This window comes from Schistocerca nitens, chromosome 5, assembly GCF_023898315.1.
Source record: "Schistocerca nitens isolate TAMUIC-IGC-003100 chromosome 5, iqSchNite1.1, whole genome shotgun sequence".
NCBI classification, from domain to species: domain Eukaryota; kingdom Metazoa; phylum Arthropoda; class Insecta; order Orthoptera; family Acrididae; genus Schistocerca; species Schistocerca nitens.
In genome coordinates, this window is record NC_064618.1 from 844,480,378 (window position 1) to 844,506,013 (window position 25,636).

General features: G+C 41.8%; 1 protein-coding gene across 1 annotated transcript in view; it reads right to left on the bottom strand.

Annotated features, from left to right (window-relative positions):
- The window catches only part of LOC126260751 (uncharacterized), a 94,155-nt gene that overhangs the window by 40,098 nt on the left and 28,421 nt on the right, over positions 1-25,636 (bottom strand). Inside the window, exons 3-8 of the mRNA XM_049958090.1 lie at positions 17,922-18,113; positions 12,614-12,801; positions 6,617-7,901; positions 4,594-5,058; positions 2,468-2,932; positions 2,158-2,227 (exon numbers count right to left, since the gene is read on the bottom strand). Of these exons, the coding sequence (XP_049814047.1) occupies positions 2,158-2,227; positions 2,468-2,932; positions 4,594-5,058; positions 6,617-7,901; positions 12,614-12,801; positions 17,922-18,113 (2,665 nt within the window). The remainder of the gene's footprint in view (positions 1-2,157; positions 2,228-2,467; positions 2,933-4,593; positions 5,059-6,616; positions 7,902-12,613; positions 12,802-17,921; positions 18,114-25,636) is intronic.

Below are 25,636 nucleotides of genomic sequence, written 5' to 3' on the forward strand. Positions count from 1 at the left end.
GCAAACCATTTTAGTCCTTTTCTTTCAATAAATGAAATTTCACTGATTACAAGCCAAAGAGAGAATGTAATGTACATCATACCCTGTGATAAATAGTAATTACAACAATCTGTATTTTAATAGTACACAATGAGTGATACAAGAAATGCTACAACCTTTAGCCTTACACGAAACATAGCCACTTTTACAAGCAAACAAACAGACCAGATTCTCTCTCTCTCTCTCTCTCTCTCTCTCTCTCTCTCTCTCTCTCTCCCCCCCCCTCCCCCCCCTTTTTTCCCTTCTTAACACAATCACCCACCATCGACTTTCTTAGTTCAAAACATAGGTGGGCATCGCCAAATATATATACCACAATTGCCAATGGATTCAGACAGATCTCACTGTATGGACACAGAAGATGTAGGGGAGGGACAGGACAGGAAAACAAAGAACTGTTGATGTCAGCTGCATCGGAATTTTATGCGAAATCAGTGGTGATGAGTGACAATGTGTACTGGACCGGGATTCAAACACAGGATCTCCCACTTATTAGGCAGTTGTGTTAACCAACATGCCAGCCAGACACAATGTTTATCACAATTGTGCCGACTATCTCAGCATGCCTCTCGACCAGCCCACATTCCCTATCCGCAGTCCCTGTCCCTGTCCCTATCCTCCATGCTTGCCACTTTTCACAGGAGGTTGATCACAATTGTGTATCTGCGCTGAAGGTGGCAGATTTATTGCCCATCAAGGAAATGTACGAAAGAACTGACATGACACATTCATACAAGTGAATTGCCTCAATGGGCAATGAATCCACCACCTTCTACATGGGCTGTGGATGAGTGGCGCTAGCTGAGAATACAAGTCAGCAGAGAGGCGTGCCAAGATAGTTTGTGCAACTGTGATAAACACTGTCCAGGTGGTGCAGTGGCTAATGCAACTGCCTAGTAAGCAGGAGATCCCAGGTTCAAATCCTGGTCTGGCACACATTTTCACTCGCTGCCGCTCATTCCGCATAAAGTCCTAATGCAGCTGACATCAATAGTTCCTTCATTTTCCTTTCCTTTCTCCCCTTTACCTCTTCAAGTCACATAGTATATATCATAGCTGTGGATTCCATGTGCTGTCAGTTCTTTCGGACATGTCCAACAGAACACCATGCATTCATAAGGAAGATCTCACTGTGCTAGCTAGCTTCCTCTATTCGTAAGCCATCCCATCACAATGCTAACACCTGTACTCTATGTAAACAGCACTGAGAACAGAGGAATATTCATTCTGTCTCTATCCCATGAAGTGGAAACACAGCTCAATGATTCTGCTTGATGTGCTGAACAGTGCTTTTAAAAGCACCCACGCAAATTTCGTGTGATGTAGCTATCTAAAATACTTAAAATATGACAAACCCATATTAAGACATGAATTCCAATCTGAAAGCATGATATTTTTATGGTTTGAAATGTACTAAAATGAAGTGTGTGTGGTCGTGGCTACTTGATCTTGCATAACATACGATAAACTAGTATCTCTGTTATCCCCAGTATCTCCATTATCCCCAGCAACATACCTTTCAGTTTTCAGAGGAATTCCAACACTAAACTTTATATGCATCATTTACTGAAAGTACATTCATAGCAACTGAAGTGTGGAGGAAGCTAAATTCAAGTCTGCATACTTCACTTATAGTTCTTGTAAGTTACAAAGCTAACAAAATGAAGAATGTCAGACTTCAACTAGAGTATTTTTGTATTTTGTGATGTAACTATAGATTCATGAATACTTGTTCCACAATGCTAGTATCATTACACTCATGTGTTTCAAAATATCTGGCAGCACATTGCATAAATTGCAGTGAAAAATTGAGGATTATGTTAGGGAAACATCTAGGCCAGATGAAGCAAAATGTCCACCATCAAACAAGATATTATATAGCTGACAAAACCACTGATTTATAATAGCAGAAATATTTGTATACAAGTGCAGTCATCAAGTACACTTTTCAGGGAGCATCAGTTTTCTTTAGTGCCCATTTCCTTCCATTATGGCTCAATGCTAAATTTTAAACAAATTGTTGGTTCTAAATTATGACAAATATGCAAACTCTTTCGAAATGGGAATTACGTTTACCCACTCATCACCAAATGCAAATTTATTACATATTTTTCTTACCTGTTGGGGAATGATTTGGGCTATCTGCCTCCACTGAGCTTGAAGAATCTGTTGCCAAAATTTCAGAATCCTGAAACAAAAATTATTTATTCAGTTTACAAAGTTTGCTGCAAAAATGGAGAGCTCTTTACACATAACACACAGTAAACATCAAATTTAAAGTTCACAAGTCACATGACAATGCACGGTGTATGTCAGGGAGGGAAAGTCTATGCAGAGAAGAGTTTTAATCAACAAGTAAGAAGACATGTTAAATCAACTCTCTACCCGATCATGCGACACACAATTATTCGAAATGAGTTATGCTCACCGTAGATGCCAAATTATCTGCAGATGCTGAAAGTGTAACCATGCTGGCTGACATCTGAGGCGACTGTGGCTGTAAGTGTGGCTGTGGGTGTGGTTGTGGTGCTGGGGAGCGCACCACTTCGACAGCTGCACCATCCAGCGAGAATGGATGAACTATCTCAAGACGTGGTCGCAACTGGGGGCGAGTTTTAACCCTTATTTCACTCTCGTCTGGTTCTGTGGGAATAACTACAGTGAGAGATTCTCCTGCTGCGGGTTTGCTGTCTCCTTCCTTGTTTTGATGGTGACTCGAGCTAAGACGGAGGAACTTCCGCAATGAGAAACGGCCCTTCTTCTTATCTGCTGATGTCACAGGTGCCGGAGATTGTGAGCCTACAGATGTAACAGACACCTCAGTAGTTGAATCAGTGACTGAGCAAGGTGGTGAAATGTCATCTGATTCTCTTGCAGTCCCTTTCACCTCCTGCTGAAACAGAGAAGGAACAATATATGTCAGAGCAAAAATAAAAATAATTACAGTAACACACAAGGTGTTATCAAAAAAATTCAGTGAATAATTTTATTAGAAACAAAGCAACAAGATTACAAGGAATCTGATTTAATCTCTTTCAAAGTATTGTCCTTCGCTACCAAATGCACTTCCCCCAATGTTGAATCCATCATTTCTGGAAGGCTCCTTATGGGAGGGCATTTAGCCACTCTGTCATGGCCCTCTCAATGTCAGTAACGGTGTCAACACGTTTTCCTTTAAGAACAACTATGTAACAAAAAAAGATTGCTACTTACTATAACAATGTGGGTAAGGAGGATGTGGACGGACAGGAACACATTTTCTGACCCCACACACTCAAACCAAAAGCAAGGTATGACACTGCATGTTGTTGCGATGAAAAGGGAAGCCATTGGCCCATTTTTCCGGTCTCTTTGTTCGTACATCATTCCACAAATGTTCCAGTATTCCCTTGTAAAATCTGGCATTTACAGTTGTTCCCCTTGGAAGAAACTCTAATTGCACTATGCTCTCTATATCGAAAAAACCAAGAGCATGATTTTGACTGCTGAGCCTTTTTAGGGCAAGGATATTCATTTGTTTTCCATTGAGAACCCTGAATTTTCATCTCAGGGTCATATTCATAGACTCAAGTTTCATCTCCATTTACAATTTTGCATATGAAGTCTGGGTCTGAATGAACACAATCCTTCAACATGGTCCAAACTGACACGATTTTCCTTCTGTTCATCACTCAAAAGTCTGGGGACAAATTTTGTACTCACTCTTTTCATTTGCAAATTGTCGGTTGAAATGATTTTCATGGAGCTGTACGAGTCGCTAATTTCTTTGGTAAGCTTTCCAATAGTTATTTGTCTGTCTCAACAAACAATTTCAGCCACTTTTTGCACGTTTTCTTCTGTTTTTGAAGTTAATGGACGTCCTGAATGTTGTTTCTCTTCTACTGACTCAATTCCTTTGTTAAATCACCCATACCAGTTATATAGTCTTCAGAGATACAGCACTATCGCCATACACCAATTTTAATATTTCATGAGTTTCTTTGGCACTTTTTTGCAACTTGAAACAGAAATTAATGCTGACACATTGTTCGAAATCCATGACGTGCAATGGATGTGCCAAACACAACCTCATTCTAGTGTCTCTGCACACTGACTCATATGTCAGAACTTGTTCCAGCTTGACCCTGCCTATCTCAGTGTCACTGTATTTTTTTATCACACTTCATATAATATAAACTGGAATCTGGAGGATTATTTCACTTATTGTGAATGGCTGCGATACTGAAGGCATATTATTGCACTGACACAGTTTTTTTTTTTACAAATACATGCTAAATAACCTGGGCACATAAGAACAATGACAAATATTCATGGGGAAGCTAACATTCCACCTGTTTTACTTATGACCTACTACTGGATAAAGTATGAAGTGTATCATAAGAAGTTATGAAACATACTTTGGCTTTACATTCAATAGAATAACTTTGTAACACACATTTCTATTCATAATTCTACACACACACACACACACACACACACACACACACACACACACACACACACACAGAGAGAGAGAGAGAGAGAGAGAGAGAGAGAGCGCGTTTTATGACGTACAGTGCTGGACTCTCCAGTTTGCCCTTGATGGGGGTGGTGCTGGGGATGATGATGTTGGGACTCCGTGCTGTTACTGCTGCTACTGCTACTATTGCTGCTGATGCTCACAGAGCTGGAAGGTGGTCGAGGTGCCTGTCTCTTGTGCGGACTGCGGCCGTCTGCTGCCAGTGCACACATGAGTGACGGAGCCACTGCAGTTATGAGTGCTGCAGGTTCTTCCACTGGTTGTGCCTGCAGAATTGGTTCCTGTGATTGCAGTAACTGTTGCTGCTGCTGTTGCAGTGGTGGTAGTTGTGGTAGTGGCTGATGTTGCTGTGGTTGCTGTAATGGTTGATGTTGCAGTTTTGACTGTGGCTGCTGCTTCTGCTGGTCTTCTTGCTGGTGTTGGTGTTGTTGTGTGTGTTTCTGTTGCTGACATGTTACTGGTTGTTGTTGTTGTTGTTGCTGCTGCTGCTGCTGTTCAGCCTGAGAAAAGAACATCAAACATGAATCACTCAAAATGGTTCAAATGGCTCTGAGCACTATGGGACTCAACTGCTGTGGTCATCAGTCCCCTAGAACTTAGAACTACTTAAACCTAACTAACCTAAGGACAGCACACAACACCCAGCCATCACGAGGCAGAGAAAATCCCTGACCCCGCTGGGAATCGAACCCGGGAACCCGGGCGTGGGAAGCGAGAACGCTACCGCACGACCACGAGCTGCGGGCTGAATCACTCATTAACTATCCACCCACCTTACCTCAAACACTATACTACTTGATATGAATTGAAATGTAGCACCATTTCAACTACGTTTGATACAGTTCTCCATGTTAGCTTATCATTTGTCAGCCTCTATCCCTGCATCACTAACACAACATACATCCATTTTACTGTCTCCCTCTACAATCCCCCTCCCCTTACATTACTAACCTGACAGTTTGTTGACTTAGGACTTACAAATTAAGTGAATGCAACTGTTGGCAAATGCTCTTTGTGTAAAAAATGTTCACATATTTCAGTTTCCCAACTGGTCTATTTCTGAATATGAAAGTATCACATTTTTAGTATCCGAAAGCTATTTGGATTTCCCTCCCAGCTCAATAGCCACAGCTTGATCTCACGAGTGGCACTGCCACAGAGACAGACCTCTTACTCAGCCCCGACCTCTATCACTAGTGTGACAGTAAATACTTCACTGAAGCCTTAGATAGGTGCCACCGACTGGTATAGTGTTTGACCATGCTTGCATTATGTTTTTGATCTAGACTGCTCCCTGGACTGTTTTTGTATGATCACAATGCTATGCTCTGGACTTTGTTTGAGGGTAGCCACTCACTTTGTGAACACTGCTGTCGTCAATCTCAGGAACCGCTTGTTGTTCCACCAGTCTCTGCCTTACCGCCAGTGTGAGTGATCATTAACTGTGATTCGCATATGCACAGTAGGGTGGAATAACATTAACACTACCGTAAATGTTTTGCAGATTTGGAGAGAGGGGAGTGAAGTAGTCATGAACAATAGAACATTGGATTCAAAAGCACCAACAGCAAAAGTCATTCTCAATGTAATTTTCAGTGATCAAATTAGATAGATAAAAAGAGCTACACACCAAGCAGCAGAAGAAAACACATGTATAAAAGTATTTAAATTTGCAGCCTTTCAGGATTGAACGGAAAGGAAAAATGCAGAACCATGGGTCAGAGGAGCCTTATTGGACGGGATGAGAAGGAAAGACTGAATTGGTCTTTCCTTCTCACCCCATCCAGAACATCTCCCCTGACCCGGGGTTCTGGCCGAGTTTTCCGAACACTCCTTATTTCCTAAACCTTACCAGCCTTTTTCTTCACCCCTTCCCCATTCAACCCTTCTGCCAGAAGAAGACACTACTGGCTCTAACAACTTGCAAATTTAAATACCTTTATGCATGTCTTCTCCTGCCACTGCTTGGGGAGTAGATTTTTTTTATCCATCCAATTAAATTACATTTTCAAAAACAGGTTATTAGCATTGACGTATTCCCAAATGAGTGTTACATACCTGTTTTTGTCCCCTAACTGGTGACTGCTGCACAAATGAACTGCTTGGCTTCTGAGGAAGTCGAGGCTTTGCACCGTGAAGAAACGATGGACGAGGTGCGGCAATAGCAACAGCTGGAGAAAGGGGCGGCTCCTCTTCAGGATCTTCAGCACGGCCGTCAGGCTGCTCACGTTCCTGATCTGGGATGCTGCAGGTGCTCGTATTGGAATTAACTTCCACTTCTGAAGGCTTCTTTATCTCAACTGTCACAGGCTTATCTTTCATATTAACTGCTTCATTTTCATTTCCCATCTTTCGGTGGTCCTGAGTAGATCGATTCATTTCTCTTCCTCTCATGGCGAACAGGTTCTTTCCGATACTAGATTTATATACATCTGAATTTGGTTTTGATACAACTTCCTCCATTTTTTGAAATGTTTTGTCTGCTGATTGAAGACTTTTGTACGATTCTATTGCTAATGATTTCTCTTTTGTGGAAGGTAGTTCTGTTGCTTTACCCTTCCATTCACATTTTAGTAGTGTGCTGCTAATCTCATGAGCTCTGGTTGTAAATAAGCTTGAACTTGTAGTGTATTTGTATGGAGTTCCATTCAGTTTCATGGGAAGATCACCAGACTTTTTCGAAAATTTTGTTTCCGTTGTAATGCATTTACTAACTTCAGATGAATGTTGTTTACTCATTTCTTTCTTTGTCTTTGTCACAGAATTTTCAACTGCTTGGATTTCTACTGTTGATGGTTTGCTCATATTCCTGTCTGTTACAACTTCTGTTACTGATGAAACTACTTCTACATCATTATTGGTCTCTGTGTTGGATATACCAACATCGGCATTACCATTAACAGTCACTTCATGTGAGGCAGGTATATTATCTGTGTTAATATTAACCTCATCTATTGCTGGTGTACAATTATTAACAGTATCTGCCTTGTTTTCAGTGCTGAAAGATGTAGGTAAAGTTTCTGTGAATGCTGATTCATTGTCAGTAGTTACTGTTGGCTCAACAGTTGACGCACTGATAGATTCAGTGGGAAGAAATTTATCTCCCATGCCTACAGGAGTACAGATTTCTTTTTCATGAATTTTTAAATCTGCTGTTTTTTCACATTCAATAACAGATACCCCAGTAATACTACTCTTTGAAAAATTCTCCTTTTCTGTTTTGGTAGTAACTGACACACTTTGTTCTGCACTGGTAGCTCTACCCTTTAAAACTGGTATTCTGCTGCTAGATGGTGTAGCAGTATTTTCGTATGGCTTTTCCTGGTCTCCGTCAGTTTCATTTCTGCAAATATACAAAATAAATGATCACTTGCTATCTTTTAAAGCTAATACAATTCCACATCAAACTATATCTAAATACGCAATTATCAAAATTTTTGCAGAAAAATGACTGTCAGCCACTGGACTCAATACTGAATATAAGAGCCAAGAAATGGCAAGGCAAAAATATTTGTTTTCATTAGTTAAAATGTACAACAATAAAAGTATTTCACTCAAATAGACATGCTGATGACAAACAGACCCGAACTTTTCAACTCAGCATAGAATGGGGAATCAGTGATCATAAGGCCATTACATCATCACTAATATGGCTGTAAACAGCAAGACAAAGAAATACAGGAAGATTTTTCTGCAAGAGTGACAAGAAACATATTTCAGATTACCTGCGTGGTCAACACGAAAATTTCATCTGCAGTACTAACAACATTTAGTATCAATGGACAAAGTTCAAGAACAATGGACAAAGTTCAAGAACACTGTACAATACGCTTCACACAGATATATGCCAAGCAAAGATGTGAGGGATGGAAAAGATCCGTCGTGTTCTACTGCCATATTACAAAACTACTATGAAAGCAAAAACAGCTTCACTGCAAAGTTAAATGAAGGAAAAGCCTCCGAGACAAACAAAAATTATGACACCAAAATTAGCATAAGAAGAGTCATGTGTAATGCATTCAACAGTTTCAAATGTAAAATTCTGTGTACTGACTTGACAGAAAGTCTTACAAACAACAAACGGCTGATACCAAAATAAGCAATCATAGGACAGAAAAGCAACTGAAAACGCACAACAGAGGGAAGGCTACTGACGAGATACCAATATGATACTCCAGAGTGTGTGAAAGTACTTGTTCCTTTTCTAGCAGCACTGTACTGTTTGTCTTTGAAGGAGCTAAGAGTTCCTGCTGATAGGAAAAAAGAACAAGTCATTTCTGTTTTCAAGAAGGGTCATGGTAGACACACACAAAACTATGGGCCTGTATCTCTGATGTTGACCAACTGCAGAATTCTGGAACACGTTTTATGCTCACATACTATGACATTTCTGGAGACCGAAAATCTTCTCTGTAGGAACCAACACAGGTTCTGAAAAGAATGATCAAGTGAAACTCAGCTCATTCTGTTCATCCACAAGACCCAGAAAGCAGTTTGATATAGTTATGCACTGCAGCTTAATAAACAAAATATAAGCATATGGAATATAAGACCAACTGTGTGACTGGACTGAAGAGTTTCTAGCAAACAGAACACAGCAAGTCATTCTGAAAGGACAGAAATCTTCAGACATAAAAGTAGCTTCAGCCGCGCCCCAGGGGAGTGCTATAGAGCATTACTTTTCACAATATACATAAATGACCTAGTAGATAATGTCTAAAGTTTGATGAGGCTTTTTGTGGGCAATTCTGTTGTATATGGAGAAACTGTGAAACCAAGAAATTGCAACAAAATGCAGGAAGACCATCAGAGCACCGATGCTTGGTGCAGGGAGTGGTAATTGACCCTGAAAAAAAAAAAAAAAAAAAATGTAACTTATTGCAAATACACATACAGAAAGATGCTTCATTGTATGATTACAAAACTGTAGAATGATCACTCAAAGCAGTCACTTCCATAAAAGTATCTAGAACTCCTATGTATATCTTACAAAAAGACCACGAAGATAAAATTAGAGGGATTCAGGTTCACACAGAGGCTTATTGACAATCGTTCTTCCCAAAAATTATTCACAACAAACGGGAAATAGGGGAAGTGACCGTGGTACACAAAATACCTCCGCCACACACACACACACACCACACACACACACACACACACACACACACACACACACAATCGCAAGATGGCTCACAGATTACAGATGTAGATTCAGATTTATTGTTTATACGGTGACGCAAATGAACTGCAACTTTTAACTCAGAATCTCAACATGTTCCATGTTGAAGAATTAAAGTCAGTCTCTCATATCCAGAACATAATGCAGCCTCCGAATTGCAAAATATTTGAGATGGGTGCGGGAGAAAAGCCATCATGAACTGTGAAACATAGTTGCTTTCAAACCAGATGTGGTAGAAAGCACATTTTCTGATCTAACAACCAATTTGGGCTGCACTGTATACTCCAACAAAGGGTGAAAGGCAAGGAACAAACTTTGAACAATATTCAAGGCCTTCAAGTGTTCCCTTAAGCTACTAATTTGGCAGTTTGAAACCTACACATTGTCAACATACCTACAGCACTAGAATAATGTCTTGGTGCACTAGCCTCATCTGGCCCGAGTTGGTGGATGTTTGCCTGCCTATTACACAGCTGGCAGTCAGTGTGTTGGATGAAGAAAATAGCAATGCGAGTATCATCTAATTAAAATCAGTCATAAATTATTTTAGGTCCATGCCACTACTACTATCCGTCAAGAACTTCACAAGTTTTTAGTATAACCAATTTGAATAAAAACTGAAAACTGATGCAGTCAGTTACATGTTACACTGGTTATATAAATGATGATCATTAAGATGCTCATTATCAATTTGAAGACATGTAGTTATCTAACTTCTATTTATGAACTTGTATACTGCACAGAAAAAATTGTTAAAGAGGAAGAACTTGAAAATATATTCTGGGAGCTACTTGTTAGCTACCTAGATAGTTAATATTTAGTGTTTTAGAATGTTAAACCATGAAGTCATCTGCACCATTACAATAAATATGTAGAGAGGAGTTTGATAAAATCTAGTATATCAATAAATTCCAAGACCAAGCTCTGCCAACAAATACAGCACAATAAGCAAGAATTTAAATTACAATGTTTACATATGGTTGTGACAAGAGATGAAAACTCAGCAGAATAAATGCAGATAAAATCAGTCATTAAATGCCAGGACAGATATATTTAATGCATGCCAGATTACTGTGACTAGGGGACTTTTTAAAATGTCGTCTGGAACACACTAAACCATCACACCCAAAATTCTGAAAAGGAGCCCCGACAACACAAACAACCTTAAAACACATACCACATTCAACTCATTGAGGTAAGCCATGGTCACCTAAGTTTCACTGACCACAGCTTATTGCTCCTCATTTCCAGCCACTGAGCCTCCAATTAATGCATGAGCTCCACAGTTACATACCATATGGGTGACTACACAGAGGGGGGCCAAACAGCAAGGAGGAGGTTGGAGGGAGCAAGCCTCATTAGCAGCCACACCAGCAAGTTCATTTCCTCTGAGCTCTATGTGCCCCAGAATTCAGTAAAAAATGCTGATAAAATCGCTCACATTTGGAGACCAATAGGTAATTATCATATGTGGAATTATTTTTCTAGTAGGAGCTGCATTTTTATTGACAAGGGCAGAAATTTCAGAGGTGTTAAATTGTACAGCTGTTGCTAGCTTTAATGAAAGCAATCGGCATAGAAATTTGTACACTAGCACATCTCATTTGCAGATCTGTTTCATAGTAATATGTGGTCTAAGAAGTAGCACAAAGCAAGGAAAAATGTAGTATCAAACATGTTAAGTAACGTCTTTGGGAGTTAAATTTGATTCGAAGACATTTAGACAACTGCAAATCACTGTCAAATTAATGGTTTCTCCCAATCCAATTTGCAAAATGATGATAGAAAAATTCCATATTTACACACGAGTTTCTCTGAGTCAGAAGATATTCATGGATTCTGTAGAGCGTTTTTCAAAGATAGAAAAGAAATTGACTAATGGTTCTTGAACTGGCCAAGCATCATTTTCCTAAGGTGAGATGGGGCAAGAGTAGAAATCATAAATGAGAATAAGCAGAGTGGGACTTGGACCAATGTGTTTTTCGTTTACAAGTGCCGTCTTTTTCTGCTGAATTAGAAGGTATATGACAAGGTATATCAGATGACAATTAATTGGATCAGAAAGAATGCATGGGAAACATAATAATTATCTTGACCAAAGCAAGCATAAATAACTTATTATTTACGCTACTCACGTCAATAGTTCAGAGACACAAGATGTAAAGTGGCGTACATAAATAAACCTGGATCAAATATGAAGAAACATTATCATATTTGGAAACGCTAAGATAGGAGCCTTTCATGCTCGTGTGAATGACGTCTACATTATAATCAGCAAGGCTGTTTCAAATTAAATATGTCAATCTTTAGGTCTACCAATATCGTCACTGCAGTTTCAGTTTCATATGAGAAATGTTATAGCAAGTTTCGGGAGTTATGTTGTTTTCGCAACATGACCCAACAAAACATCACTACAACTATTGTAAATAAATCAATTACAAACAAAATCAAGCATATTAGACGTTGTCACAGTAAAAACCTAGGTTGACAACTCATACCGTTAATAAAATACCAGGTGATGAAAGTGAAGGCGTAAAGAGATGAAACGCTGCTACATAAGTGCTAAGTCTAGCGTTTGCGTAATCCGACAGAAACGTCAAATTGCGCCGGTCATTCCGTTGCCAACTGCAAACGATAGTTTCATAAAATCCCGCACGCCTATAACAATTTTCTGTAGACAGCAAAAATTAATTCATTAAGATGCGGTATGCTCCGTTAAAATTACGTAAAAACCCTTGTGAAACAAAGCGTGGAAATAATAATAATAATCATTATCATTATTAATGACAACAGCAACAATTAAGATTACGATATGCAATTGTTTGGCAGCAAACTCGCGACGTGACCGAGAGATGCCACGGCTGTCGCTGGCTCACCTGTCAGGGCCACTGGCGCCGCCAAAGGGCGTGACGCAGACGACGAGCGGCGTGTGCTTGCGTCCTTCGGCGTCGGTGCGCAGCCGGCCGAGAGGCAGTTGCATCAGCTGCACCTTCCCGGACACGGTGTTGAAGTCGGTGTTGGAGCGCGTCAGCCGCTGCAGCGCGCGCTCCTCCTCGTCCTCGGCCTGCCATCACACACAGATCACGCCCTCCGCCGACTGTCTTTTGCTTCGAGTTTTGTTAGTGGACTACAGTGACGGAGGACCATGGGGAAGGAATTGGATACAGACAAAGGCGATGCCCACGAAAAAGGCAGTTCGTAAATCACTTATTCGAACGATAAGGCTACTAAGTGTGGGGCCTTTACTAGGTAAAAATGAAGAAACAGGAAGTAGCATGTTTCGCCACAGTTTCGTTTTTTAAACATGAAAGTGCCTCTGAGATGCTCATCCGATTTCATTGGCAGCCGGTACAAAAGAGGCGTCGTGCACAGCTATAGTGCACTTACGGTGTACGCGGCTCATCCTTCGCGTTGGTTTATTCGTTGTCTTTGGTCGGAGCCAAATGACCAATGTGAGTCTCTCTTTCTTATAATCTTTCGCAGCATATCCAGTGTAATCAGTGGTATGTCGTATGTTGTCCGTTAGATCAGGAAGAGCCCAGATACATCCTTCACAGACAGGATCTTTCAGATACACCCACAACCAGAAGTCACATGAATTTAGGTCGGAGGATCTGGAAGACTACACATCTTGAAATTGCCTAGAGATTATGTGATCGTTACCGAAGTTTTCTCGAAGCAAATCTTTCACCTGACGAGCGACATGTAGTGTCGCCCCATCTTGCATGAAAACAGTAGTGTGGGCAATCACAGTCACGTTCTCGCAAAACTCGGACCGTGTTACATAAGGGGGTCCATATAATGAGCAAATGTCACTACACCTAACAGGCCCACGAGGTACCATCTCCTCGAAGAAAAACGGACCAAAAATAAAGGACGTTCCGAAACACACCACACAGTCACTTAAGCTGAGTGCAGTAGATGTTCCTGCACAACATGTGGCGGAGAAGAGCCCCATATGCGACAGTTCTGTGCATTCACGACACCGTGCAGAGTAAAATGTGTCTCGTCCGTCCAATGAATATTCCCTGGCCACATGTCAACCCTTTCTATGCGTGCCAAAACACGAAGGGCAAGGTTAGAGCACTGTGGCTAATCTTGGGGTTACATTTGGTTCACATTGTGAATCCTGTGTAGGGATACCAGAGTAAAATGCGTCGCAAAATCGTTTGAGCTGTTGACGAAGGGAGAGCGAATTCCCGTGACACAGCTCAAGGACTGGCTGCAGAATTAGGGTCGCATCTCTCTCTCTCTCTCTCTCTCTCTCTCTCTCTCTCTCTCTCTCTCTCTCTCTCTCTGCTGTACCTCCTCATTCACCTATTTCTTTGAATTTCTTGTTCATACTCTTTAGTCCATTTACTGACATGGAGTCTCTTTGCAGATGTATATGCCGGTGATATTCCCACAATGTAGCGCTGCTATTGCTGCTGTTCTGATAACAGAACTCTACCAGCAGTGCACACAGTCTTTCTTCTCAACAGCGATTGCATTTTATACAGGAATCTTCGACCTTCTTAAGCCTTTACACCCACGAAAGAAATCAACACGTGTCGTCAAGCGACAAACAGCATACTGATGTCAAAACAGGAAACATTCCATATTATGACTGCTTACAGTGCCACATTTTCACTTGTTGGCAGAAAGTGGAAACCTCGCAGAACAAAGGGGTGGGAGGTGGCGGCTTACTTTGAGCCCATCTTCTAAAACTATCCTATCTAAGGCGGTATTTTATATTGTAAAATTTTGAAAAAATATTTATTGTTTTAAGTATTCCAGTAACAGTTATCCCTAAAAATTTAAGTGTTAGAAGTGACAGTTCATATTTTCAGGTTTAGGGCCCTTCTTACGCATGTATATAACTTTAAAAGTTACGTTGCAAATGAAAATCAACGACAATTAACGAAATTTGTATTTTTTAATTTTTGTAGTGGTCATGTAGTGCCCCTCCATTTCGTGTAAACACTACAGAAGATGTGTTGCTAAAAAATATTTTCAGGTTATGTACCCTACTCACACATCAGTACCTATTTAACAGAATGTTGTTAAAAAACGGAAAACACATTTAACAAAATGTTTTTTAGGGTTTTTTATTGGTAGTGGTTACACAGTACGCCCTTCCCCCTTGGTATTACGTTTAATGGAAAATGTGTTGGTATTGCTAGGATTAGTGAACATACCTACAATATTTCAGCGTCCTGTGACGTATGCTGAATGCATTGTAGCACTCGGAACACCGTCGGTTCAATCATAACCACCTCGTATTAGGATGTCATGGTCCACACAATCAAAAGTGTTAGTCAAGTCATAAAATATTCCCAATGGTAACACTATACAGGGTGAATTAAAAAGGAATTTACAAATTTGGAGTGATACAAAAATTTATTAGATAACTTACAAAATCAGTAAGTGTGTTACCTTATAGCAAACGACCTCAAGTTTGACACAAAATTGTCAAGTGTCATTTTAGTTCGATGTTACTACCATTTGTGATGCAGCAAACATGCCACCGATAATCTGTTTCTTTCTACACTCGTTGCAGCAAATTGGGCGTGACTTGTGCAATGGCACTGCAGATTATACTTTTTCAGGTCGGCTAAACTGTTTGGTAGGTGAGAAACATACAAGCAGTCTTCAGTGAAACACCAGAGAAAGAAATCCGGCGGTGTCAATCAAAACATACAGCGAGCACGCTCCGCACCAGTGAAAGTAACCATTTTAATGGTACACTGCGCTGGCGCTCCTGGTGGTGGAATGAGGTACTGATGCATTACGTGAATCAAACTTGAGATTTTTTAGCGACATGATTATTATAAATACCAGCGGCGTACACTGCTCTTTAAATGGTTTTTATGTTATAAGTTATTCACGATTAGCCCATTTCAACATATTTCCATCATCAGGTAACCTGTAAATACACAAGTAAGCGATGTCGGAATATAATGGTCTGTAACTATGATCAGAAAAGTTATAATACATCGTTAGGTGTTTTTACCTTACATGTAAAATCGTTGCTGCCATGTCCGATCTTTTTTTTAGATTTCTTAGTTTCTCCTTATAAGTACACGAGATGTATATCTGATTTTGGTTGGTTTTTATGTAGGCTATTTTTCTCTTGACAGCTTGGATGACAGTGGATCAGCGATATTACATGTTCACATAGTTACCATTATAAGTGAGCGATGTTTGGAAATTCGTTGTTTTTTATATAGGTTTGGTGCTAATTATTTTTTTGTCTGGACATCAGTCATTTATAATAGTAACTATCTGAACATGTAAAATCGCTGATCCATTGTCATCCTAGCTGGCAAGAGAAAATTGCATACATAAAAACCAACTAAAATCTGATATACAGGGTGCGTCAAAAAAAATGTATACACACTTTGAACTGTCATAGACAATTTATATCCCGTTCTACAAGGTTAAATATCTGTGAGAAAGTAATGTTACGTTTCTTCAACAGGTGGCAACAGTGGCAAGGAAGTAACTGCAACATGGCGGACGTGCGTTTGAGCTTTGAAGCGCGGAAACAGATAATTAAGTGGTACTGGAAGTTTGAGAATGTAGCTGCGGTTCTAAGACAGTGGAGAAGTGAGTATGGTACAGAACCACCTTCAAGGTTAACAATTACACGTCTACGAGACAAATTCGAAATTCATGGAACAGTGTGTGATGTGCATAAATGTCGATCAGGGCGACCTCGTACAGCTACAAGCGATGATTCCACAACTAGCGTTCGCCTCAAAAATTTTCAAGGTAAGCGGCAAGTGAGAGCAATGTAAGTCTAGTAGTGTGCTACGCATTCTGAAGAAAAGCAAGTTTTGTGTGCACATTCCAAGGCTGGTGCAACAGCTAAGTGATGACGATTCAGATCGAAGGTTAGAATTTTGTAAATGGGTTCAGGAGATGGTGAGACGTGAACTGGGGTTTATGAGTAGCATAATTTGGTCAGATGAAGCCCAATTCAAACTCAATGGATCTGTCAATAGCCACAATTGTGTGTACTGGGCTGAAGATAATCCTCACATTACAGTTGAAATGGCCTGGTGTAAATGTGTGGTGTGGTTTGTCTGCAAGGGGACTCATTGGGCCTTTCCGCTTTGAAGGTACTGTAACTGGAGAAACGTACCTAACAATGCTTTCTGACTCCATATTCCCTGCCATTCGTGCATTATACGGTAATGATGAGTTTTATTTCCAACAAGATGGCGCCCCGCCGCACTATCATAGGGATGTACGAGCATACGTGGATCACAATGTGCCAGGCCAGTGGATAGGACGCAAGGGACCAATCGAGTTTCCTGCACGCTCTCCAGACCTCACGCCGCTGGATTTCTTCTAATGGGGCACAGTAAAAGATGAGGTGTACAAACGTAAACCACGTAACCTGGACACACTTTGGAATGAGATTCAGGCGGTGTGCGCAGAAATCTCATTGGACACTTTGGTACGATGTGCAGAATCAGTGGTGACTCATACTCGGAAATGTATTGATGCTGAAGGCCACCAGTTTGAACATTAATCACATTTGCAAAGTACATTTATTTCTCCAATTGGATTTTAAGCTTTCCATTTCCAGAAATTTAACATTGTAGAACGGGAAATTTTCTATGACGCTTCAAAGTGTGTATACATTTTTTTGATGCACCCTGTACATCTCCTGTGTACATATAAGGAGAAACTAAGAATTGTAAAAAAAGACAGGACATGGCAGCAACGATATTACATGTAAGGTAAAAATACTTGATGATGCAGTATAACTTTTTTGGTCATAGTTACAGACCATTATATTAAGACCATCGCTTATTTTTGTATTTACAGAGCACCTGATGATGGCAATATGCCGAAATGGGCTCATCATGAATGATTTTTTAAATATAAAGCATATAAAGAGCAGTGTAGCTGGCTGATATTCGTAATAATAATGTCACTAAGAGACATATTTTGCACTGCGGGCCACAAAGAACAAAAAACTTGACGTTGTTTGCTACAAAATGACACATCTACCGATTCTGTAAGTTATCTCAATAATTTTCTTTATCATTCCAAAGTTGTGAAATCCTTTTTGATTCACCCTGCACTGTAGGCTTAGGTACTTTGCACGGATTTATCCGTGAAGAGCCCACGCTCTGCCCCACCACAGTGCGAGGACGCGAGGAATGGCTTGTAGAGGAGACAGGGCCTCACCTCGAGGGCGGCGAGTTCCGCGGCGGCGCTCGCCTCGTCCAGCGGGGCGTCGTCGTCGTCATCGTCGTCGTCGTCGGAGCAGAGGCACTCGAGGCCGCCGACGCCGATCACGTGCGACTCCTCGCCGGCCGTAGGGAAGCGCACAGACGGCGCGCCGCCGCCACGGCTCCGTCCGCTGCCCTTCAGGATGCCCTGTGGAGGAACCACGCGACACACCTGCCGTTAACAGCTTATCCGTGTCCTGGCGCGACGCGCGGCCGGTTATTCCGGCGAGCCTGCTTTCCGTAACCGCCAGCACAAATGTCAACCGCCTCATTAACGACTAGCATTACCCACTGCCTGACAAAAACGAGTGAAGCACCCAGAAGACACGGTCGGACGTCAAAGTACCTTCGTATACGTAAAAACCATCGGCAGGCATGTACACGATTAGAGCTGCCATTCTGTGTGAAACGTAGAGTGCCTTAGTGTTCTTTGTGTTTGGTAGAGTATACGAGGGTGGTTAGGTAAGTCTCGTAAATTCCCATGAAATAGAGCAGGGGTCTCCAAACGTTTTAGTCTGCGGCCACATTGACTCCTCCACGAAGTCATAAGGGCCGAGATCTACCTAGTTGGATTAAAGCACCCTAGCACTCCGTGATCACCGTAATGTAAGGCTAAAGAAAAGATGTAATACCAAAAATCTAAGGTTGTGGGAATAGCTAGCACTGAAACGAACTACGATTTTTATTTAATTACACAATTTTGTATTGGTGGACGTACCTGACCGAAATTCTGGCGTATTTCATTCTGGCGAATTTCACCGACAAAAAAGTATGTCACTGCACATTCTTCACGAAAGCGTCCTGTAAAGTTAACGAAATCTCAAAATCATTGTTAGCAACACTATTACTGCAAGACGTAACATAGGTAGTCAATGCATTGTTATTTTAAGCGGCGCAACAATAAGTTTAGTTATGTAGTCTTGTAGCGAGTAGCAGAGCCAATGTCGCAGTGTATTGGTCGCGATAGGCCTCGAAATTCAATTGTCGGAGGTATAGGTACCACCTCAAATATTTGGCGGGCCGGATACCGGGGATGTCCGGCCACATAATGCGGGCCGGTTTGCCGGCCCTCGCGGGCCGGTTTCGGCCCGCGGGCCGTAGTTTGGAGACCCCTGAAATAGAGGAACATTTTTGTTGAGACTTCATGGTTGGGAAGCTTGATTATTCCAAGGATCCTGTAAAGATTTTCAACAACGTACACCGTACAGTACATTATTGACACCCGCCTGAATTGCTCAGTGCGTCGGCTGCGATTGAAAATGGAGAAAACTGAATTTCGTACTGCTATTAAACGTTTTCATTTGAAGGGATGGGCTGCTGAACAAATCAAAACAGAAGTGAAGTTCACACAGACTCCGCTCCATCACTGAACACCATGAGCAATCAATTTAAATGTGGTCGAACAGTCCACGGGTATACTGCCGGTTCGTAGTGTCCAACGGGCACAATATTTCGGCGCCCGCCCTCAGGAGCTCAGTTCGTCAGCGCACCTGACGATGGCGACATGTCTGATCGCCGAAATATTGTGCCCGTTGGACACTATGAACCGGCAGTATACCCGTGGACTGTTCGAGCAACAAATACGTCGGGAGAAACTCAAGAATCACAATTTAAATGTGGTTGGCCAAATGCCGAAGATGAAATGCGATCTGGTCCTCCAATTGAGGTCACCACTAGACGAACCATTGACAAAATCCATGATATGGTGATGCCCTCTAGCATATTTCAACACAACGTCTGGCGATGTCTAGTCCGCAAGACTTTTTGTGTGCCGAAACCTGGCTCCATCGTTACATACCAGAGTGAAAACAGCAGTCAAAAGAGTGGAAAGATGCTGGTAAAAGTGTAGCGAAGAAGGCAAAGACCATTTTGTCAGCTGGTACGGTGATGGCTGCTGTTTTTGGATTAAAAAATGGTTCAAATGGCTCTGAGCACTATGGGACTTAACTCCTGAGGTCATAAGTTCCCTGGAACTTAGAACTACACAGTTATCAGCACCAGACAGGGTTTGTGACATGTTGTTACCACTAAAATTATACCAGGCAGAAGTGCCTCTAAGGACATTACACACATCCATGCCCGAGGCAGGATTAGAACCTGCGACCGTAGCGGTCGCGCGGTTCCAGACTGTAGCGCCTAGAACCGCTCCGCCACTCCGGCCGGCTTTTTGGATTCTCAAGAAATAATTATAATAGATTACTTGCTGAAAGACAGAGCCATGACTGGATGCTATTTTGTTTCATTGTTAGATCGTTTGAAAATTGCGCTGGCTGAAAAAAGACCAAGGTTGGCAAGCTCTTTCACGAGGATAATCCACCATCACCGATAACAATAGCGAAAGGGCATGAATCGGGCTTTGAACGGTTTCCTCGGGCACCTTATTCACCAGACTTAGCCCGAAGTCATTTCTTCCTGTTCCATAACTTGAAACTTTAGCTTCCAAGGAAGAAATTCTCAACAAACGAGGAAGTGGAAGTTGCAGTCAACAAGTGTTTTGGACAGTTTGACACAACCTATTTTTCAGATGCTATGAAAAAGCTGGAGGGTCGCTGGACCAAGTGTACATCCCCCCTTTAACTACGTCGAGAAGTAAGGTGAGGTGTTTACGAAACAAACATTTTTTCTTGCTTTTTTCCAGACTTATCAAATAATCCTTGTACAAGCGGCGAGAACAGCGTCAGACGTTGAGTGATCCCTTTGTAAGACCCGGGGATGCCGCATATTTGTGTGAAACACAGTTATCAGCACCAGACAGGGTTTGTGACATGTTGTTACCACTAAAATTATACCAGGCAGAAGTGCCTCTAATTGGTTGTAACATATAAGTATGTCTCTCTTCATCATCTTTGCATTCAGAAATACACTCATTCGCAGCAATTTAAGCTGTCCTCTTAGGTTCGTGCCTAATCACACACTCGGAAGTACCCACGTATTCGGAAATAAACAGTCAGATATTTGTAACAAGGAAGAACACGAATTTTATTGTTGTGAATGAATGCACCATTGTTTTGAAGTACCGTAAGTTATAAAACAAAACAGCTAAATATGCCAAAATCAATACGGCGTCTACCGCATTGAGCAGCACGTCATTTTGCTATCACTTCCATGCGCTGTAATAGTCTCTGGCCCTAGACGGAAATGGAACAATTCTGTCGTCAAGGTATACTGTCTTTGTAGGTCTCCATTTGGCCTCCTGGTCAGTCGTGCAGTATTCATATTTGTGGAGCGTTGGGATGTGGCAGTAACCCGCTCTTTTATTGTATAGGAATGTGAGGGCAGGCACACTTTCCATAACTTTCCGGCCGATCAATTGCGACCACCACAAGCGAAGATCGCCGTACTGTGCAGCAACATTCACTGCCATCCAGCACCACTGGTGGGTGTCCGCCAGCAGCCCCACGGGGGAATTACCGTCCCAACAACACAAACGGCGTCGCACTGTGTTCAGCGATGAATCGCGGTTGACCACAGTCGGTGAGTACGGCCGGGACCTCGGATAAGCTCGCATTCTTCCAACGTTTTGGAGAGGTATAGCGGTGTTACCTCTGGCGACTTGATGTGGGGAGCCATGAGGTATGATTTCAGGTCACAGTTGGTAGTGATCGGGGAAACTCTGACGCCACAACGGTAAGTCACAGACATCACGAGTCCCCATATGTTACCTCTCATGCGACAGTATCGTGGTGCCATTTTTCAACAGGACAATGCCCATCCACACTTGGCTCGTCTGTCTGTGAACTGTCTACGTGGTGCTGACGTACTCCCGTGGCTGCAAGATTTTCAGAGGTCACCGATAGTACATGTGTGTGACCACCTCGGACATCGGCTCCTTATGAGTGTCAGTACTCAGGATATCAAGATTCAGTTACAATAGTCGTGCCAAGTTTGCCTCAGGGAAGGATACAACGGACTTATGACACCCTTCCCAACTGAATCAGTGAACGCATGCAGATCAGAGAGCGTGCAACGTCATGCTGGTGACTGGGCTCGTACTGCTAAGTTCTTTGTAAGTCTGACTCGATATTGTAATCCCTAAAATAACATCACATGCCCCCTCAACCGGTGCAGTTTCATTTCGTTTCCTCCTCCCATTCTGGGTGGCCCACTTTTTGTCAGGCAGTATACTGTTTTCGGTATCAGTAGGAGTGAAGTGGCACAGTGGCAAGACACTGAACTCGCATTCCGAAGGGCGACGGTTCAGATCCCCGTCCGGCCATCCCGATTTATGTTTTCCGTGGTCAAATGTGACCAGATTAGTACCACATCCCAAATTTTCCCAACTGGGATCACCACTGGTAGATTGCTTGGTATTTTGAGTGGGAACGTATGAGCCCTACTTTTCATTTTGTGAAGTTCGGCCCCCAACGAATAGAAAAGAAAAGTTGTATTTCTTATAAAATGACCCTTCTCTCCATTTAAGATCGTTCAGAGCAGGGCTAATGAATTTAAGCGTAATCGTGCGTACAGTGAAGATGACGAGCGTGCAGAAGGTCGAAAATCATGCACAAACAGTGAGATTACGACAAAAATAGATAATGTCGTACTCAATGATCGCCGATTGAAAGCACAAGAGGTTGGCCGGGGTGGCCAGGCGGTTCTAGGCGCTACAGTCTGGAACCGCGCGACCGCTACGGTCGTAGGTTCGAATCCTGCCTCGGGCATGGATGTGTGTGATGTCCTTAGGTTAGTTAGGCTTCAGTAGTTCTAAGTTCTAGGGAACTGGTGACCTCAGAAGTTCAGTCCCATAGGGCTCAGAGCCATTTGAACCATTTTTTTGAAAGCACAAGAACTCAAAACAATAAAAAGATATAGGTCGTCCTTGCACACCACAGTTCACTCGAAAATTTTGGGTATCGATGGATGCCACGTCCTCATCGACAGCATTCCTTTCGAGTTAACTTCGCTCACGACTGTTTGGAGTTATTTCAAACGCGATTTACAGGGAGTTTCTCCGACATTCCGTAACAGGATTAAATATGATTGCATCATTACAAGGAAGTGAAAATATAGCAAAGAAAGCAAAACCGGTTCCATCTGCAGAGAAGATAATAACTAGCGTTTTCTGCATTCCCATCTTGTGACGCGCTCAGAGTGCCTCGAGAAAGGCAGAGCCAGTGTCGATGTGCATCACCTTTCACTGCTGAATAAACTGAAAAACACTATCGCGGCTGAAAAACACTATTCCGGCTACAGGTCCACATATTGCGAATACGCAAATCGTCGTCCACCATCAAGGTTAGGCGCACTAATCGGTGTTTCGGATCGTTAAGTCTTTCATACCGCGCCCGACAGAGGCAGAGGTACTTTGGACACAGTAAAAAAAAAAATGGCCAGGTGTGAGCAGGACTTACAAACTTAACTATGTACGTAGATAGCTCATCCACTCTGGAAATTGAGGGTCTCAACCATTTTTGCCTGTTATCGACATTGATACTGGCAAGATATCAGTGCCAGGGATTAGAAGATACTAGGCATTCCAAGATTCTCGAGAATATTTTAATTTCAATAATATAAATGTGACAAAGTCATGCAGGAGGCAGGCGATCATTAGTATAATAATCAGTAATTCTCCATTCAGGCTGACTGGGTCACAGTGGTATAAGCCAAACATCAGGTAAGGAATGACTGTATTGCTCATATGACGTGTTTCGGAATTTATCTATAATCAGGTATCCAGTGCAGTAATCGCTCCTGGATATCTGATGATGGATAAATTCCGAAACGAGTCATATGAGCAATAAGTCATTCCTTGCCTGATGTTTTGCCTTTTACCTTTGCGACCCAGTCTGCCTGAATGTAGACCTACTGACTGTTTTAATATCAAATACGACATCGGAAAACAACTGACAAAGGAAATATTTCTTTCGTGTGATAATAATACAAATTACAAATTTTCGGATTTTTTTTCCTTTACCTGTACTGTGAAACCTTTCGTCTTACCAGATTTCATTACCATAGATCAACGAGAAGTACCATATAAGGTTTTGATGATTGAGTTCGCGAGTATCAAAATATATGACATAAATGGCTAAGTGAATTAGAAGCTTCAATTTTTTACACCGCCAAGAACCGTAGGCATAAATTTCAGCTTGGTGCGTCTACCCGTTTCTAAGAGACGCACGAACTGACAATCAGATACGAAATGACAAAAGAAGTGTTTCATGTGATATAATTACAAGCTCATAGTTTTCGGATTTTTTCCTCTGGTTGTACCGTGAAACCTTTTTTTCCAAATTTCATGACTCTAGCCCAACGGTAAGTACCCTACACGTTTTGATAAGTGAGTTTGCGAGTCTTAAAATATGTGACAAACGGCCGTATCTTTGGACTGCATTGGCTTCGAAGCTTCAGAAAGACGGACGGACGGCGAAGCGATCCTGTAACGATTCTTTTTTTTTACCTACTAAGGCACGGAACCCAAAATTTATAAATGTCACACTTTGTTCCGGCAATTATATTTGTATCAGCGGCGAGTGAGAAGGCAGAGAAATTGCTTACGCTGAATCCCCCTCTCTTGTCGCGTATAAGGCTGAAAGAAGCGAAGAAACGAAAAGCAATTAATGTAGAATAAAAAAACGTCTGGCATGGAATCTTGCAGAAATCAGATGAGTTTTCCGAAATGTCCGACTGTACGTGTAATCTTGTTGTATTCTCAACGCATAATTACTAATAAGAAAATAAATTTTGGTGAGTTACAGTGTAACACGTCGACTACATTATTTACATCAATTCGAAGTCACATTTTTGCTACGAACCATACGCCAGCTCGCGTCGGTTATTGCAGCTGCTGCCAAGCTGCATGACCTTCGCTTCTAAGTGCTTCCACATCCACTGCTTTCGATAACGGTGTTTTAGTTTTGTTGCCAAAGTCGAAGAAAATGACTACTTAGGAGATAATTCACATCAAATGAAGAGAGTGAAGCTGAAACATTTATTATACACCCTTATATCAGACGTTTTGAAAAATCTTATTTTACTGAAGGTACTGAAATGTTGGAAGCCGTTGGATTAAATATAGTGATTTGCAAGGCTACTATCTTGAAAAATAAAGAAACGTCACTAGTGCTTTCTTTGTCAGGTTGAGAATTCTTTACATTCGTCGTAGTTCAAATGGTTCAAATGGCTCTGAACACTATGGGACTTAACATCTGAGGTCATTAGTCCCCTAGAACTTAGAACTACTTAAACGTAACTAACCTGAGGACATCACATACACATCCATGCCCGAGGCAGGATTCGAACCTGCGACCGTAGCGGTCGCGCGGTTCCAGACTGAAGCGCCTAGAACTGCTCGGCCATACCGTCGTAGTATGAGGGTGTTTAAAAAAGTAAGAGTAAACTGACTTTTCTGAGATATATTGTTTGTATTTATAATTGAAATATATAGCTTACCACTGCTCGACATAATCTCATCGCTGAATGTACAATTTTATTCATTCACTAAATAATGCTTTTAGTAGTATCGTCTCAAACAACACGCAGCTTTTTTCAACCTCATTAACATCAATCTCAAATCGTTGAAAATTCAAAGCGTCCTTCACGATTCGATACACGTGATACACCACGATACACGGTCCAGTCACATTGCTCAACGGCAGTGTAATATGTCGGGGGTACGCGGGAAACTGCGGTCGTTACGTACTGGCAAACAGCGCCCTACAGAGGTCCTTT